Raw genomic sequence first — 20058 nt, 5'->3', positions numbered from 1 at the left:
ACCCAAATCAAAAACCCATTTAAACCTCCTGATTTATCAACAATGAATCTGTAATATGATCATAATATCACCATCATCATCACAATTTGTAACGACCCGGAATTTTCCGATCGTTCTATACTTATGAGATTAATATTTACATAAATTAAACCTTACCAACATGATAAGCAATCCAAACTGTTGAGACTTATATTTTTGAAAAGAGTTTTACACAACGTTTGACCGTCCAATTTGACCGATGATATCACGAACTATATAACACACGATAATTATACGATTATGTATATGTACATATCTATACATATATTTAACATGATTTAAGGATGGTTTAACATTTCATTGTGAACTAACAACAATGAGTTATAAGTATACTTTGAGACCACTAACTTAAGTTTTCAAAACGATAACTATATGTAACGTTCTTTGACATATATACTTACAATCTATAATATATTGTGATTTATGTCACCAATATGATTTAAGTGTAATGGGATTAATTTGTAACCAAAATAATCTTGATAAATATCGAACAAGTTTGGGGAAGTGTGGAGTGCACACTTGTTTGAACTTATCTTGACTATGACGGGGGTTCGGGGGCAGCGCCCCCGATAAGCGGGGTCCAGGGGTGGCAACCCCTGGCGGGGTCCAAGGGGCAGAGTCCCTGGCTGGGGTCGAGCTGCCAGGTCAGCTTGGAATTTTTTTTTTGGGCTAACATTGCTTTATTAAAAATGTCTTAAAATTTTATTTTGGCCCGGTTTGACCCAAAAATAAAAGCCCAGTTTTGAGCCTCTTTTACAGTTATAAACCCGTCCATATTTGAATTCTCGTTCCGATTCCTCAAAATTTCTACAAGTATATCTAGGGTATATGTAACCGTATCATACCCAGCTTCTATACATATTTACTATTGGTATATACCAACAATAAACTTCAATGATCAGCCACTAGACATGATGTTACATGTGGGAACCAGCCATTTAACCTCATGTGTGACTTTTGTGCAAGAAAACAAACTAAATCTCTTATATATCCATCCCATAATCATGCTATTTTGCACACACACACATACAATTTCATTTCCAATTTTTCTTTCAAGTTAATTCACTCCCTAATCTCTCTTCATTTACCTACTCAAGAACGTATCAATATAGTCATCCGATTTCAAGGAGATTACTTCCAATCTTTCAATCCCACTCCACCACTCTTTTGATTCCAAGATTTTTCTTACCTTTTCCAGTAGCTTTGTCCAAGTAACTTGAGGTAGTAACCTTATTCATAACCTTATTCGATTCATATTTATATAGCTATCTTATTTTGTGTTGTAAAATTTTAACAACAAGAACATAGTTTGAGTGATTTCAAACTTGTTCGCAAACTAAATAGATCCTTCTAATTTGATTTTTAAAAACACTTCAAGACCTGTAATATATCATATTATGACAAAATCGGATTAATCATATCTTGGCTAATTAACATAATATTTAATATATATTTACTTATGATTTGATTTTATATATTTCAGGACCACCCGTAAACAACACGAGAAGATTAATCATAAGACCTCATGATTGTACGCAACACGTCATTTGACAACACGGTACTTTATGTACGCAACACGTCACTTGACAACATGGTACCATGGGTCGAGATTAATTCTGATCAATACGAATATGATGGGGTCTTTATTTATTTTATTTAAGCAACTAATTGTGGACCACTAACATCGGACTGCTAACTACGGACTAAGAAAATATTAAAAGTATTAAAAATATATATATATATATATATATATATATATATATATATATATATATATATATATATATATATATATATATATATATATATATATATATATATATATATATATATATATATGTAACGATTACTTGAAAAGAAAATATGTTGATATATTATATATATGGTTAGGTTTGTGATATCTATCGGAGACCAAGTCGTGATAAATACCTTCAAGGCAAAAGTGAGTATATAGTCCCACTTTTAAACTCTAAATATTTCGGGATGAGAATACATGCATTTTATGATTTACGTTATGGACACAAGTGATTAAAAATATATATTCTACGTTGAGTTGTACCACTAGCATACTTCCCTGTAGCTTGGTAACTATTATTTACATGAGGTATTGTAAACGCGAATCCTGTTGATAGATCTATCGGGCCTGACAACCCCAACCGGACTGGACGACCAGTATTCAACAGTTGTACAGTACTTCGTTTCGGTGACTACACTTGGTACGGTGTAGTAAGATTTCATAATAAAGGGAATATGTGACGTTGATTAAATGTTAAGTATGGTTATCAAGTGCTCAACAACTTAGAATATTTTTATTAAAACGTTTATATATGAAATCTTGTGGTCTATATTTATAACGTTGCCGGCATTAAACCTATATCTCACCAACTTTATGTTTTTAAGCATGTTTATTCTCAGGTGATAACTAAAAGCTTCCGCTGCAACATGTTGAATTTAAGCAAGATCTTGAGTTTGCATATTTGTGTCAAAAATAAAACTGCATATCGGAGGATTTGTAATGTAAAATATGTTGGAGGTCGTATTGTTATTATCACATGTAAAGTTTGTAAGTCTAAGATTATCGCTAAACGATAATCACTATTAAGTTGTTTAAACCTTGTATTTGTAATAAAAGCTATGGTTTGTATTGTAAAAACGAATGCAGTTTTTGAAAAATGTCGCATATAGAGGTCAATACCTCGCGATGAAATCATATGTTATTGTATTCGTCCTTATGGTTAAGGTCGGGTTATGACACAACTTGATCATAACATCACCATCATAATCATTATTTATTTTTAACAATTGTCATAATTGTTTTTCGTTATTATGATATCATCATTGTTCTTATGTTATCATCACCTTTTAACGTTTCATAATCATCATCGTTTTACATAATCTTGAACTACAGAACGTATAAACGAAATCAAATGGAAGGTTGTGTTTGATCTTCGGTAACAGAACTATAAACTAACAAGCAGCAGCCATAGTCGGCCCAACAACAGTAGTTGATCGATTATTCTTGTTGTAATTTGATGTTGGGCCAGAAATGATACTTGGGCCTAAATAATCTCTATTGGGCCATGGTAACCATAATAAGCAATCACCAACTTATATTTTAAAACAAACGGTTGTTGGGCCTTAACCTGGATCGTGACATAGATTAGAACAAGGCATCAACAACGAAATTGGAAATAGAGTAGCAGCGTACAAACATGCGGTTGATGATGGTTTTTGGGTGGCCGAATAGTGACAATAACACAAACTGTTGTCACGGCTTATTAAGCTAACAATGGTGATGGTGATCGAAAATATATAACATATTTGATTAGAAATAGAAACGATGAAACCTTGACCACTTTAGGTTCGTGTACAGCAAATAAACATGAAAACAGTAGCAGCAGTTAACGATAGGGTTTGATGGTGGTTCGTAGGGCTTGTGGTGGTGGTAGTGATGGCCGGCTGTGATGGTCGGAGAAGATGAAGAATAGTAGAGAGAGGAGAGAGATGACGGGGTTGTTCATGCTCGATGGTGGTAGTTCTTACGGTGGTGGCGGTTAGGCTAGAGAGTGGTGGAGATGGGGGTGAATGATGGCAGTGTAGTATTGCCGTTGTGGTTGTAGCCGTTGATGGGTGTTAGGGTGATTCGATGATGGTGTCGGTTCATGATGGAAGCGAGAGTGACAATTGTTTGATGATGGCGAAGGCGATTTATGGTGGTGAAAGGTGATGTCGGTGGTACTCAAATGAATTGAGAGTGGCGACTGAATTGGTGACATGAAACAAAAACATATATGCAGGGATTTCCTATATCTATTATGTATATGATTATATGTATATAAAATGTAAATTAAGTAGTTAGAGTCAAAAATAAACAGTAATAGATTAATAATATATAATATAATAATAAAATATATAATAATTAGGATCACATGGTAAATAGGTAGCAGCCATATTAATCTGGCAACTTCTACCGACAGATATTTGCTAACTGTGTATCGTGCTCCATTGTTAATCAATGACGGATAAAAGTCTTCGGAAAAATCTCAAATTTTTAGATTAACTATATTTATTTATTTTGGTCATTATGGTATAAAATTCAGTCATTAACTATTAAATAAAAATTACATTAATTATTCACTCCCAACCCCAAGTAAAATATAAAAAGTTTTAAAATTTAACAAATAACTTCTAAATGTAATATTAATAAACCTATAATTTATAAAACACATTTTTGGATCACCGTTTATTTTAAAATCACATAAGTTCCTTTTAACTCGCTTACTATTAATCGAATGAAAATTGAGCGTTACCTTTGCTTACTAAATAATTTCGAAATTACAAAATATATATTATATATATTTTATTTATATATAGATACTTTTTATATATTATTATTATTTTTACAAAATTAATTATAACAATTACGATATATACTATTTCATATTATATATATATATATATATATATATATATATATATATATATATATATATATATATATATATATATATATATATTTAAATAAATGCATATCCATTTACAAGCAATCGTCGTGAGTCGTCGGGAATAGTCAAAGGTTAAATGAATTCATGTAAACAGTTTCAAAATTTTTGTAACTCAACATTACAGACTTTGCTTATCTTGTCGAAATCAAATAAGAATTAAGTTTAAATTTGGTCAAAAATTTCCGGGTCGTCACAGTGATGATATCACCATTATGAATTTTCGACGCTTGCAGGTTATCTTGTGTCTTCAACTTTTTGCCCATAAGAAATCTAAGAACGAAAGCATGTCTAGAAATACATTGTGGATACCATACAACCGAAAACAATGGAATTTGATTAGCACATGGAAGAAGATACTCCTAAAACCTGCGAGTATCTGCATTTAATACCATTAGGATCTTCCCGCTTCACACTATCTTTACTATTCGTCAAACCAGGGGGTGCCAAATTTGCGAGGATAGTGAATCTTTCTACCCAGTCAATCAGTCAAACCCAAGATCCTTGGTGAACGAGATCAACAACAGAGTCTGACAAATTCATACCAGCTTGGGTGATATCACAACGTCCTACAATATTAACAAGATGACCCAATTCAGTTCATTCGTCAAACCAAGTTGAGATGCTAACACCACCCACTATCGTGCACAAAACGACTACACAGGACTTCACGTATACTTAAAAGTTTACTCCAACCCTAACTCGTATTAGTAGGAACCGAAACATCCTAAAACTTGTGATCTTTTAGCCGATAAGAATGTATCCACCTCACCCAAAGCGACTATTTATGATATAAAATACTCGAACTATGAGGCATTAACAACACAACAATTCAAGTGCTAGATCCGAGATCTTCTTTCTCCTTTCTCTTTAGGTAGACAAATGTATTCCCATTTTACTGTAGCTTTACATTTCTTCATACTGAACCGACACCAAATAAAACCTCACATTAGACCTTAATTTATTAAATAATAGCATTTGATTGAAGGAGCATTGATTGTAACTAAATTTACATGGAAGAAAGAACATGGCTTATTAATTGCACACGACCTGCAAAAGACATAAACTTGTCTTGCCAACTATTAATTTTACTCTTAACACGATCAAGAATTATTTTACAATCATTATAGAACAATTTTCGCACTTGGTTGAATGAACACTGTTTGCGAGTAGATTTGAATGAAAGAAATAACATTGCTTATTAATTACACTCGTGCGGCCTGCAACAGACATCAACTTGTCTTGCCAACTATTAAACCTACTCTTAACATGATCAAAAATTATTTTATTATGCAACAGTCTTGACGCAATTAGAGGCATACCCAGATACTTAATAATAAGCGAACCTTCCTCAAACGACATAAGAATCAGAATGTGATCTTTAGTATGATTAGAAGTTTGACGGAAAAAAATCGTGTTTTTAGGTAGATTAGACCAAATATAAACTCTTGTAATGTTGAATGAGTGACTTGATCCGAATGAGTATAAGCACGCGAGAACATAAACAAGTCATATGTAAAGCAAATATTAATAATTTCCTATTCTTCACACTTCGGATGATACCTAAAACCATATGAATTAGCCTTACGAATGTATAAGAGAGTAAGAACCTCCATGGCAAGCGTGGAAAGGTAAGGATACATCTGGTCTCCTTGTCTCAATCCATGTTTTCCTTTGAAATATCCATGAATCTCATCATTTATATTGATCGAGAAGGATTCCGTAGACACATATTTTATAATCCAATGAACCATCTAAGAAAACTAAAACGAATCAAGATAGTTTCCAAAAAGGACTAATCGACAGTATTATAAGCCTTTTGAATATCCATCTTAAAAGTGCATCAAGAAGAACCCAAAAACAAATGATAGTTCCGCATTAGTTCTCGAGTTAATAATATATTATCAGAAATACGTCGACCTGGAACAAAAGATAAATGATTTTCACTAATAATATCATCCGAGTTGTCTTTAATACGATTAGTGATTGTTATACTAATGCACTTATACAAGACATTACACAGAGTTATTGAATGTTAATCTTTAACTCTGTTAGGGGAGTCTTCTTTACAAATCAGTGACTTGAAAACAAAACATGTCATTGTTTTTTTCACGTTTATAATTTGTAAAATAATAATTAACAGTTTAACATTGACATAACAATAACAATTATAATTATTACCGAGTAATTAATTAACAACAATAATACTAATGTATATTATAGAGTACTAAATAACACTTATCAAATGACTTCTGGCTAATATTAAAGGTAAAGACTACCAAATGGCTATATATATTTTTTGTTACAATGTAGGCCGTATACTAAAAAAATAATAATAATACTATTGTCGGCTTTATACTCTCGAGGAATATGTTAATATAAACCATGATAACTTGTTAACTAGGAAAAGAGTATTTAAACCCACTTTTACATCAGATAAGTTATCACCTTTTCATCAAAACCCTAATGCGATTTCATGAACCCTAATTCTAAAAACATAAGTTTGATTTCAAAAAATTGATTTCTTCTTCTTCATCTCCATATCCCACGAACCCTAATCCGCCATGCTTATGTGGATGTGGCCTAGCAATGAAGGAAATAATATCTTGGACCAAAAAGAACCCTGCAAGGAGATTTCTTGTATTCCATAATCCATCCATAAGTACAATTTTAATCAAGTTATGATTTTTATTCAATTGACAAACCCAAATTCGATTGCATGCCCTAATTGGATTGTTTCTATCTTATCCAATTGTTGGGTAGGAAATGTCGTTCATTTTACTGGTTGGATTCTGAAGTCAACAGTGATTGGTTCAAAGCCGTGTTGTATGAACTACACTTGAACTTAATTGAAGATCAATGTTAAACTACAGTAAAGAAGTTGCAGTTGGAGTTAAAAAAGACAACATAACAAATGAATTTTTATAGGAAATGGTGTGTATTTCTTGTATTCATGCTGCTTTCTTCCTGGTTCAAAATGTAGTGATGTTTGGTTTTTCGTTTAACATGTACTTTTGCTTGTGTTTGTGTTGTATTTGCTGTAATTTTGAAATGAATGAATGAAATGCATTGACTACAACTAATGAAGATCATCAGCTAATTAAGAAATGAACCAACACCAATTGCCTCTATTTTCAACACTTACTACAACCCATGCTATTTGATACATTTGATTATTTGCATCTCTCCATAACTGTCAACAGTTGACCTTTACATGTTGCTTTGAGAAAACAACCATCAAGACCAATTACTCTTCTACATGCATCATTCCAACCATTTTTCAACCCTTTGAAACATCTATCTTCACTATGGACCCCAGATTGGTATTCAAGATTGCATCCTTGTAATCCCATAACCTAGCATAATGTTCTTTTAACCCCCTTCATGATCAAAGTGCAGCCTATTTTGCTCTCTTACACTGACCCAAACTAACATTGATTAAAAACTTCCTCTTAATTTCCAATTTCATTATCCTATATGACATTTGAGGGTTTTTAATGATTTCTTGTACAAACTGCTTTTCTATCCATTTATATGTGACTAAAGAATTCAAATAAAACTGTCTAGTACAATTGTGATCCTTAATTAAAGTTTTAATTTGGAAAGATTGTTCGTTTTGCATCCATGATGCAAACAACCTAAAAGAGCACCCCTCAACTGGATTTGACCTGCATTTGTAGTTTTTACCCTTCTTAACTTTTACTTTATTAAACCTTAATTGTTTACTATATTCTCCAATTTTCTTAGTCTTAACTCCCTTTTTGATTCTCTTTATATGAACAGTAGCACATACCCCACTACTAACATCCCTCCCACACCTAACCAATACATATCTCCAGTAATTTCTCTTATACCAAAGCTGGTAACCATTTGCTACACCATAGTTAATGACACTAAATTTACGTTCTTCAGGATTAGCAAACCTCATGCCTAAGATAGGTTCCATTTGATTCCATGGGATACATGGATTATGAATTAACATCCCTCCCACACCTAACCAATACATATCTCCAGTAATTTCTCTTATACCAAAGCTGGTAACCATTTGCTACACCATAGTTAATGACACTAAATTTACGTTCTTCATGATTAGCAAACCTCATGCATAAGATAGGTTCCATTTGATTCCATGGGATACATGGATTATGAATTGAATACATTACATCAGATTTAAATTTATATTGATCCTCAATGCTAACATCCTCAAGTTCATCCTCATTAAATGTGTGCTCTACATCATGAGAATCTTCTGGTATTTCTTTATTATCATCAGCACAACTTTGAAAAGAATCACCACACAACTTCGATAAGAATGGATCCCTTACAATCATATTAGGAAGATTAGGAATGATAACATTTTCTTCACCCTCAACATGAAGTTTTACAAGTTCAGCTACATCAGGCTCAACTGCTAGTAATTCCTCGTCATCTGATTCATATACCTTTTTCTTACCGTTTCCTTTAATATCTTTCATATCATTCTTAGCTTTATCACACATATGCAACATCTCAAATACATCATAACAATGATGGTTAACATATAAGTACATGCTACCATGTTTCTGACCTAAACTAACAAATTCATGTAGATGACCATCATGTTCCATGTACCTTTAACCCTTTTCTAAATAGATTTCAGGATTACGGTAATAAAGGTGATTAGGTAAATAACTCACAGAATCTTTGATCAGGTTAAAAAATTGATCAAACTGCATCTTTGAAATTTTATCTCCTTAATCGATTGAAGCTACATCGCCATTCAAATATTGGAAATGTTCAGTGTAAAATGTGCCTTTGTGGTGAAAGTTAATCGTAAACGAACTCATTCTATAAATTAAAGAACGAATTAGGGTAAGATATAGCAAGTAATCGACTTATTAACTATTGAATCGAATATCAAAAGTAAATATTTTGTACTTTTCTTCTCCAATTTGTGAATGAATCCTCACATTAGGGTTAGGGTTTTTGTTCTTCAGTTTAGGAATGACGACGATACAGATTAATAAATGGTTAAAGTTAAACAATAATTGGTTAAAATTACCCACATATTAAATGTAACAAGTTCAGCTGGTAGCTGGTTAAGAAGTGTTTACATTGGTACACATTTTGGAAGGCAAAAGCCTACAATAGTTATTTATTTATTTATTTATTCGTATATGGCCTACATTAGAACAAAAAAAAAGTATATAGCCATTCGGTAGCCTTAACCATAATATTAACAATTATCATTAACTTTAAGCGTATAGGTTCGAGTCGTGAATAAAAAGTAATACGTGTGTTTGTCATTGAGAAGATTTAAAAAAATACTAACAAATAACCAAATTTATTATTGTTCATTGCCCTAAATCTTCTCAAATTTGAGAACTTGTCTTAGATTGGTGGAAGCAACAACATTCCATAATCACAAACATTGAAGACGCCATAATCAATAATCAAACCTTCACAAGTAACGGTATCGGTAACACTATTTGGCAAGCCACAAATGGATTATTTGCTACTTAATATGGATATATAGGAACTTAAAAGTCTTCACAAAAAAAAAGAATGAATTCCCGCAACTATCCTATCCGAAATCCAAGCACAAAGCTTTAGTTGGATATTCAAACGATCCAAAAAGAGGTCACCTGAATGAAAACAATGGCTAATTAATGCTTCTTTTTACATTTCGACTCCCCAACATTGTTTAGGAATCGGCTAGGTTGCATACACATCGCGTTTTTTGGTCGGTCAAATGTTTCATATTATTAATTTATGTGAGCATGATTAAATGGGTAGTTGGTTTTAAACTTTGTGGTCGATTGCGGCACTATACCTCCCTCGTTTGACTTCAAGTTCTATTGCTCATTATAAATTGATAGTTTGTTTCTATTTGGCCCGACACTTTGTAATGTAGCTCGTTATGAAATACTGAAATCCTCGTTGTATAGATATGTATAGGTTCTTGTAATCTTTTTTAATATTAATGATACATATTTCCTTTTCAAAAAAAAGAAAATAAAAGAATTAATACAACCAATAACATTCCAAAATGTTTATGTTAATTAAAGATAGAGCAATCAAAGGAAAGAAAAAAATCCTAGATTCCTTCAGTGTCGATCTTCGATGCATCAACAAAGCTTGATAAATCTAAAGGCAAGAACCCGATGTCTAAGGTGAAATTTGCGGCATTTAATGAAATGATGTGCAAGATGGAGGGCGAGCCGGTTAAGGCTATTTTGATTAATTCTAATGACCCGCATAATGTCCCGATCAAAGTTAGAAAGCAAAGGCAAAAAAATAAAAATAAACTGGCTCAGGGGGCTGAGATAAAACAATTCGGTTTCTTTATCAAAGACATTTGAGGCCGGGATTAGTTGATTTGTTTAGGTTTAGGTCGGATTGGTTGTTGTGGTATGATTTTAGATGGTTTGTATTCTTTCGTTTCGAATTGTAGATTGGATTTCCTCTTGGCTTGTTGCTTGTTTTTGGTTTTAGCCGTTAGTTTTTGTCGTGAGCTTTTGTTGGATTTCGTTATGTTTAATTCGGTAGTTCGTTGTACTTGTATGTTAACGAGTTTCATCTTTTTGACGACCTCCTTTTATTTATAAAAGTTTATTCGTTTTTTTTTTAAAAAAAAATCCATCGATTCCTTTATATAAAAAGCAAACATCTCTCATGAACATTCTCTCCACTCTTTTACTCTGTACTTTTTTTTTAAATTTTTTTTAATTTAATTAATTAAAATACATTAATTTTTTTATTGGGTCCCATTTCCTCCTCCATTTATATCTTCCTTCTCTCTCCCAAAGCACCAAAAATCACTCTCACACTCACTTCATCCTCCCAAAATGTCTGACACACTCGCCGACCTATCTTCTTGGCTACCCTCCCAATTTCTCTCCGGCGACATTGACGACAAAACCCTCTTCCACAACAACCATCTTTTCCCCTACGACATCCCCTCCTCATCTTCAACTGAGTCGGAAAGCGACGATGATGACTTCACTGGGTTAACTCGTCATTTCACTCGCTCTATTTCCCTTCAGGAACGCCTCAAAATCCCTCTTCATTCTCACCTCCAGGTACCAATTTTGATCAAAATTAATGCTATTAGGCTATGTAATACGGAATATATTTTTTTCTAACATTTTTTATTTTTATTTTGTAAAAAAGCAGAAAAACAGTTCTTTCTCTGGCTCTTATCCAACGACGCCGTTTAGTCAAACGGAAGACGACGCTTTAGAGAGAATTTACGCAGCGGCTGGACACGTGGCGAGGATTAAAATGATGATGTTAATGAACAATTTGAACGACGACGTTTATGCAACTAGAGGTATACTCGGAGCTCCATTTCCTTTCGGACCCGGACCTACTCTCCCTCCCCACCAAAATCATCCAAACCGTGCTGTCTGGGTCAACGAAAAAGAAGAGTCCATTCGTGAACAATACCTTCGTCGGACAGTTTCTGGCGGGCCAACCGTCGGCTGCCGGCCGGTAGAAGTTCGTCAATCTGCATGGCCTCCACTTTCTAGTGAAAGCCAACGCTTTCAACAACACGTTAACGGTTTCGTTAACAAACCCTTTGTTCCCAGTTACAGCCGCCGTGGAAACTTTGCCGTGAAAAAAGAACGTGCCGGAACCGGTGTCTTTTTACCCCAGAGTTATTCTAACTCTACTATACCAGAAATCAAGAAAAAACAAGGTAATTATTTTTTAATTTTCCTATGGTTATGTTATCATTTCAAAATTTGAATCCGAGTGTGCTGTTTTTTTGTGGACCTATTTCCGTTATTGACGGTGTTTTTTTTTAATTTACATTAATTAATTTTCTTATTACTATAATTAATTTATTTTTTTAACATTTTTTGTTTGACTTTGTTGCCGTTAAACACGCTCATTATGCTTTACTAATCTGTTTTTAATATTATGAAATAATAATGATGATTGTATTTGTTACAGCATGTTCTACTGCTTATTTACCAGCTAAAGTTGCTCAGTCATACAACAAAACAATGGGCCCCATTAATCCACAACTACCAAACATCCACGCTGTAGGTCCTCCGCAGTATAAATATCTTAAAGGTGATGAGCTGGCCGAGTTGGTGATTGCACGTCGGAACGCCGTTATGGCAGCACAACAACATCAACAACGGAGGACCATCCCTGAAACACCACCGGTGGGCCCACCGGAAGTTGTTCTCCCTCAAGAATGGACGTATTAAAGGGGTAGATAGAAGAAGGTACAAGACATAAGTAGGGGATTTAAGTAGTAGTATAAAGGAAGGAAATAAATAGATGAATTTTAATTTTAATGGTGAAATTTGGATTTTTTGTTTTGTAAGAAAGGATAAAGGTTAAGGGGTATTTTAGGTAAAGAATAAGTAAATGTTTGAAGCGTGGGTTTGGTTTTTCTGGTGAAAAAGAAAAAGGAAAGGGTATTTTGGGAAATGAAATGGGTTGTAATCGATGTCTCTTTTATTCAATTCAAATTTCAATTTCAATAGAAAGGCGAGCCAAATTTTCAAATCAAATGAAATTTGGTTTTTGGTGATTTCAGATTTTGTCAGTGATTTGATTTTTCTTGCTTCATGCTTCTTCCTTGTCCTATGTAAACCTTTTTATTTTATATTTATATTTATATTATATTATATATTATAAAATAATATTTTTAATTATAATATAATACTTATACTTATGGGGGATGATTCTCACATACACTTTTTTGATCCTCACACACTTATTTTAACCTTTTACTCCTCTAATAATACTCAATTGGTGTGTGAGGATCAAAAAAGTGTGTGAGAATCATCCCCTTATACATATACATTATTATATTATATTATATTATATTTATATTTATATGAATATGAATTTGAATATGAATAATAAAAAGTTACTCCTATTAGTTTTTTTGGCGAAAAAATAAACTATGATATAACCAATGAAACTTTAAAAAAGAATGAAATGAAATGTATATAGTTAGTTTAAATTAAAGTGAGTAATGTTGTAAAGTAATTTTGAGTTGTAATCAAGTACCGATAATGATTAAATGCTTGTATGGCTTAGTCTGTTATTTTATTATTTCCAAAAAAGTAAAGTTCAGTACAAAAAGATCTTTTTTTTTTTTTCAGTACAAAACGAGCATATTAAATCAGATGTTGAAGTTGCTCCCATACTTGGGTCGGTAAATATATATTTTTCGTGTGACGGTGGACTAACGATTCTCGATACTATGTACGGAGTAGTTTGATAATTGTCTAATATATGGTTAAAGTAAGTTATTCTTCCACATAATCTTAACATTTTTGTTGAGATATGTTTTAAGGAAAAAAATGTTGTGGGAAATAAACAAGTGATATAAAAAGAGATGTAGCAACTAGCAATAAGGCGAATCATTGAGTATCTTGAAGTATGACGTCCGGTCATCATTTGGAGATAGCGTGCCGTCTACAATCTTGTCCGTGTGCGTGGGTGTCCTGGTTTTAATGATGCCCCACTTATAAACCGTCATTTTCTTCTTCTAATTTTCATGCCATACGCTGAATGAAATTATGTATCCAAACAAAATCATGCCTGGTTTAACGCTACCTTGAGAAAGTTATTTTGTAGCAACTTTTTTTTTTTTTTTTTTTTTTTTTTTTTTAGCAAAAAACGAAAACTATATAACCCATCTTTTTCTTCGAAAGAGAAAAAGAAAAACAAGATACAAGAATCAAAAGAAGGACGGGCTCGAGAACAAGAAACTAAACCTAACAACTCACACCGTGAAACAACTAAGCTCGAGCCCAACCGAGGTCCAAAAACAAACACGACATACACATGGCTAATACGAAAATAAATGAAAAAGAGATCAAACTAACAATGAAAACAAGCTACCAACTAACAAACAAATCAAACTCCATCGTCAGAGTTGTTCATGTCATCACCATTGCCCGCAAAAGCCTTGAAGGAGAAAGTCGAATCCTCGTCGTTGGTAAAGCCCGGTGGAGGAGAATCAAACCGTTCATTCTAAAAATCTCTAAAAAAACCCCATTTTCTAACGTACGTCCCGATCCAGAGCTCACGTAAGACCACTTACATGCCCCGCCCACATTATTCGCACCCATCTCATCATCATTCTCACTACTATCCCGTAAGCTAAACGATTTACCCGACGCCATCTTCTTCTTAGTCGAACACTTTGATCTACCCTTTATCGAACAACCTTTACCGCGGGAACTCGGATATTCTTATGAGGAATAAATCGTGCCCTATCCACTTTGCTTTTGCTCCCTGATCCTTTACTCGCAACGAAACCCGTAGTCGTAGCCTTCGTACCAAGACCATCTGTAGCCGCTCCTCCTGCTGAACTACAATCGGGAACGGCTCAAAAGTTGCGACTTCGTTCAATTTCCTCTTTTTGTTTACGAAACCTTGTCCTTCAAGAGCGACATCGAATGCCTTAAATTGAGCACAATACATAACGTATTTAGCAAATGCCCTAACACTAGGCACCTCTTTTTGTTTACGAAACCTTTTTCTTTATATACATTGATTTTCCACTCGCTTTATTAACCGACTAATATGAGAGCGAATACTCTCGTTTTGCGAGCTACCTGTTGCTATAAGTGATGAATCTCCGTTGCCATGAAGAGAATTAATATTTCAGATTTGTGAATTCGAATTCATGACCTCCATTTTAAAGATTAAATCTTAAACACTCCTCTAAGTCGTGATTTTTTTGTAGTAACATTTACTCTCTCTTCTTCTTCTTCTTTTTTTTTTATTTTTTTTTATTTTTTTTTATGCACAGATAACAAATGGATGTGATACTTGAATTTTTGTTGAAAGTAGAATCTCTTTCTATAGAGGTTTGTAGTATCATTGCCGATTTAAGTGTTTATCGAACAATATGACAACATATAAACATATGTTGAGAAATACGTATGCTGGCACGTTATTTAGGGATTAGACACATTAGACTACCATTAACCGTGACTGTGATGTCCGTGGCAAATGGAGTACTTTTTGGTGATGTGGCAACATTAGTAATTGACATTCGTTAACTCAAAAGGTCAATAGGGTAATTTGGTAAAATTTTATTGGAAATTGAGTGGGGAAAAATAAATTAATAACAAAAAAAGAAAAAAAAAATGATTAGCTGGTTTCTGTTTCACGCCTCGTCCCATTTGTCACCTTATGACTAACGCCTAAAGCTTGCTGCCCCATTACAATCGTTACACTTCGTCACATGGTGCCCAGGTCATGTGACACCCAATTTTGACGCTGCGTTGGTCCTGGTATAAATAAACATTCAACGCTGCATTTCTCTTGTATATTTTAAAGATTATCAAAAGGAAAAAGCTTTTGTGTTGGTTCTAGCTGTTATGTAACGTCATGTTAGCGTATTTCTCGAGTTCTACATACACTAACATTTTGTGGGTTCGGTTGAACAAAATCACCATTTAATCATAAAAAATAAATACACTCTTCGACTCAATTTATTACTTCTTAGTTAATGGACAAAAAAAAAAAAAATTACACATTTTAAAAAATCTCATTATTTTATATTTTTACCATTTACTTTTCATTACCTTTTCGAATTACATGAACGAAGTATAACATATGGGCATAAAAAATTTCTCCTAATCTGAGGCTTTAAAAGAAATTATAAATAGTGAATTATTAGAATAAAACGGATTATTTATTTTTACCTATACCCGCTTTCTTAATTTACTTCGTTTTTAACTATTCTGTATCTAGTGCTTACTACTTAAAAGATAACTTTCTCAAGGTAGCATTTTCTTCAAGAGGCGTCTCGTTTAAATGAAGTTACAGAATGCCTGCTGCAGGAGCATTTGCTTCACGATACTCATACTTCAACCTTAGTTTTCTCTTTATTTGTAATACTAATCGTCCTCGATTTGTTTCGAGACTCTTACATCTGCACGTCCCTCTAATGAGTTTTTAGGCTTGGAGTCTAAATAGGCGAGTTCTGGACTACTTTGTCGCTGGTCCTCCAGTAATGTGGCCCATTTCTTCCCCAGCTTGGCGTCAAGTCAGTCTCTAAGCCCTGAAACTCATTAGTAGTATTTTTGCAGACCTTTGTACTATCCAGCGTTATCACTTATTGTATATGTTAATGTTAATAGTTTTTTGATTATAATAAAATTTCCCCGACCTTAAAAAAAAACACTTCGTATTCTAATAAATTATAAACATATTACTCCACATTTAATTATATTAACGGATAAGTCAATTGTGTGTCGAACAAAAGTGAAAGTATATGCCTAATTTATAACTTTGATCATTTAAGATATGTTAATAACTATTTTAATTCTAATATTCTAATTAAGTTAACTTTTTTTAATGCATGGAATAAAATAATAATTTCCATTTTCTTGAATCGAAAAAGTTTTTTTTTTCTTCCTTTTAGTACAAGGGTAAAGTAATGAATAATTATATTTTGAAACATATATAAAAATAATGTTGATTTTTTTTAGAGCCAATGGAGTAATCCTTTTGCCCTTTTAGTAAGGATAAGTTTGACAATAATAAATTATATTACCCCAATCGTCCTATAAAAACAATTTTAATTTAACTTTTTGTTGAATTTATAAAAATAATAATGATTTGTGTAATTTAATATTTATTTAATATTTTCATAAAGAGTAACTAATAAATTAATAATTGGTATTTTTAGTACTCCGTCACAATATAAATATCCACATTAAAATTTATAAGTATTTCAAAACACATACAAAAAATAACTACTAAATATTATTAAACTCTCAAATTTAATCACATTTTTTTATTCTGAATCAGTTATTTATAAAATAAATCAGTCATATTTATTTTTAATATAAAGATAAAACTAACATTTATCAAACATATCATAAATCCAACAGAAATTTCAATTGGACATTCTTTTGGGATGGAGAAAGTAATTGTGTTTTAATTATTAATCATTAATTACAAACTTATATATTTCCATCGACTTAAAATAACTATCTTATTCTGGCTTTTGTAATTATTTCTTTTTTAATGTCGACACTACATATTTTTTGTGTTGTATAATACGCCTGAGGAAAATTATAGTAATGAAAATATATTTAAAACTCAGTATGATTAATTGATTATATAAAATTGATCAAATATTACATAACTCAAACAAATTATTTAAAGTTAAAATTAAAAGTGAAAGATTTTTTTTAGGGGAGTGATCCTTAGACACTACATTTTGATCCATACACACTTTTGACAATCATATCCTTACTTATGTTCAGAATAATAATAAAAGTTCAACTTCCTAGATAAATGTAGAGATATAATTGTAAGTTTATGGTACAAAAGTGTGTACGGACCAAAAAGTGATGTATGCGAATCACCTCCATTTTTTGAAAGTCAAAATTAGGTGAGCTAGTTTTTTGAACGGAGAAAGTAGATAGAGTATTTAAGTTGGTCACTAAAAGATTTGGGCCACTCTTGTTCTAATACAAGTCCCTTTGATGAATAAAGCCCAGCCTGTGAATAAGATCATCCAGTTGTCTAATAACAAACAAATTATGAAGAACCATTTTCATTTGTTAACGTATATGTATATTCAATATAGATATCATCAAGGGTAACTGGTTGGAATCATTAATCCACATATGAATAACCATCTTTATTTACATTAATAGAGTCAGACGGCTAAGGTCATCGGATGACTAACCAACATTAACAAGAAACAAAAATGGCGTGATAGCCGATGTGATAATTGCCTATAAGTTGTTATAAACAAATATCATATAGACAGTTACACACATTAAATTATAGTTCTAACATACATATGTCAATTTTAATGGAGAATCAAACAACAACCAACGTTAGCCGAAACCAGAGGATAATTATGTTTCCGTTACCGTATCAAGGTCACATTAATCTAATGCTTCAGCTTGCCAATATCCTCTACTCCAAAGGCTTCAATATCACCATCCTTCATACCAAATTTAATGCGCCAAATACATCAAACTACCCTCACTTCACTTTTCGATCCATCATAGATAACGATCCACAAGATGAACGGTTTTCCAATATACCCTTACATGGACTTGGTTCGTTTTCAAGGATTTTTTTGGTCAACCGGTACGGTGGGGAGCAGTTACGTGACGAACTGAAATTCTTGTTAGCGTCAGCTGGAAAAGATGAAAAAGTATCATGTATAATTACTGATGCAGTTTGGCACTTCACACAAGCGGTCGCTGATAGTCTTAACCTCCCACGTCTTGTTTTGAGGACAAGTAGTTTGTTCTGTTTTCTTATTTATGCTTCAATGCCTCTCTTTGATGATCGCGGTTACTTTGATCCTGATAATAACCGTAAGTTCATTCACTCATTCGGTAAGCAGTCTCTCTACCGAGTCTCTACTGTTAGGTGGAGACACGACATCACTTTATTCTAGGGTAGAGAAATGATTGTATACATATTAGCTCCCCATACGTCACTTTTGTGAGACTGAGTATTGTTGTTGTTGTTACGAGTATATTTTAACTAGTTAACTATAATTCCAATTGTTTGATTCTATATAGGGGTTCAAGATTTGAAGGAACAAGTGGTTGACTTTCCATTGCTAAAAGTAAAAGACATTATAAAGATGGGTTTTAGGAACAAGAATAATCCAGGTGGAGAATTATTGGGTAATATGGTGAAACAAACAAAAACATCTTCAGGAATCATATGGAATTCGTTTAAGGAACTCGAAACACCCGAGCTTGAAAAGGTTCTACATGACTTTCCGGTTCCAAGTTTCTTGATGCCATTTTCCAAACATATCACATCCGCGTCTAGTAGCTTATTAGAACAAGACCGAACATTTTTCCCATGGTTGGACGAGCAACCACCCAATTCTGTATTGTATGTTAGTTTTGGTAGCGTTAGTCAAGTGGAAGAGAAAGACTTTTTAAAAATTGCCAATGGGTTGGTGGATAGCAAGCAGTCGTTTATATGGGTAGTTCGACCAGGGTTTGTGAAGGGTTCAGCATGGCTCGATGCATTGCCTAATGAGTTGTTGGGTGAAAAGGGGAATATAATTGTGAAATGGGCTCCTCAACAAGAAGTGCTAGCTCATAAAGCGATTGGTGCATTTTGGACTCATAGCGGATGGAATTCAACATTGGAGAGTGTTTGTGAAGGTGTGCCGATGATTTGTTCGCCTTTTATGGGTGATCAACCGATAAATGCGAAATACATGAGCGAGTTAGCAAATGTGGGGGTGTATTTGGAGAATGGGTGTCAAAGAGAAGAGATAGTGAGTGCAATAAGAAGAGTAATGGTGGATCAAGAAGGTGAAGAAATTAGAGAAAGGGCCAAATCATTGAAACAAAAGTTAGATGCTTCTTTGATCAAAGGAGGATCTTCTTATGAACAAAGGAGGATCTTCTTATGAGTCATTGGAATCCTTAGTGGCATATATTTCTTCATTTTAAATTTGTGTATTCTGAAATCTAATCTTTGTTCAATACATACATGATAAATTGATTAACCCAATAATCAATATATTCTTGTAATATCGTGTATA

The 20058-nt window shown here is 33.1% G+C and overlaps 2 protein-coding genes across 2 annotated transcripts; both read left to right on the top strand.

The window, feature by feature from the left end:
• Nucleotides 1–11368: 11368 nt before the first annotated feature.
• On the top strand, nt 11369–13071 carry LOC139895839 (uncharacterized). The gene is made up of 3 exons (XM_071878389.1): nt 11369–11602; nt 11697–12222; nt 12480–13071. Exons 1-3 carry the CDS (start codon nt 11369–11371, stop codon nt 12740–12742), a joined length of 1023 nt encoding a protein of 340 aa, XP_071734490.1. The 3' UTR covers nt 12743–13071.
• Nucleotides 13072–18342: 5271 nt separating this feature from the next.
• On the top strand, nt 18343–19926 carry LOC139896147 (UDP-glycosyltransferase 76G1-like). Its single transcript, XM_071878734.1, has 2 exons — nt 18343–18859; nt 19079–19926. The coding sequence occupies exons 1-2, from the start codon at nt 18343–18345 to the stop codon at nt 19924–19926; spliced, it is 1365 nt and encodes a 454-aa protein (XP_071734835.1).
• Nucleotides 19927–20058: the final 132 nt, after the last annotated feature.

The sequence above is a fragment of the Rutidosis leptorrhynchoides genome, chromosome 3, assembly GCF_046630445.1.
Source record: "Rutidosis leptorrhynchoides isolate AG116_Rl617_1_P2 chromosome 3, CSIRO_AGI_Rlap_v1, whole genome shotgun sequence".
NCBI lineage: Eukaryota > Viridiplantae > Streptophyta > Magnoliopsida > Asterales > Asteraceae > Rutidosis > Rutidosis leptorrhynchoides.
The sequence above is the reverse complement of the archived record's forward strand: the minus strand, read 5'-3'. Positions and strand labels throughout refer to the sequence as shown.

Coding starts and splice junctions, on each gene's coding strand:
- LOC139895839 (XM_071878389.1), top strand. CDS start 11,369: ATGTCTGACACACTCGCCGACCTATCTTCTTGGCTACCCTCCCAATTT. Junction 11,603..11,696: donor CTCTTCATTCTCACCTCCAG/GTACCAATTTTG, acceptor GTAAAAAAGCAG/AAAAACAGTTCTTTCTCTGG. Junction 12,223..12,479: donor AGAAATCAAGAAAAAACAAG/GTAATTATTTTT, acceptor TATTTGTTACAG/CATGTTCTACTGCTTATTTA.
- LOC139896147 (XM_071878734.1), top strand. CDS start 18,343: ATGGAGAATCAAACAACAACCAACGTTAGCCGAAACCAGAGGATAATT. Junction 18,860..19,078: donor CTTTGATCCTGATAATAACC/GTAAGTTCATTC, acceptor TAGGGGTTCAAG/ATTTGAAGGAACAAGTGGTT.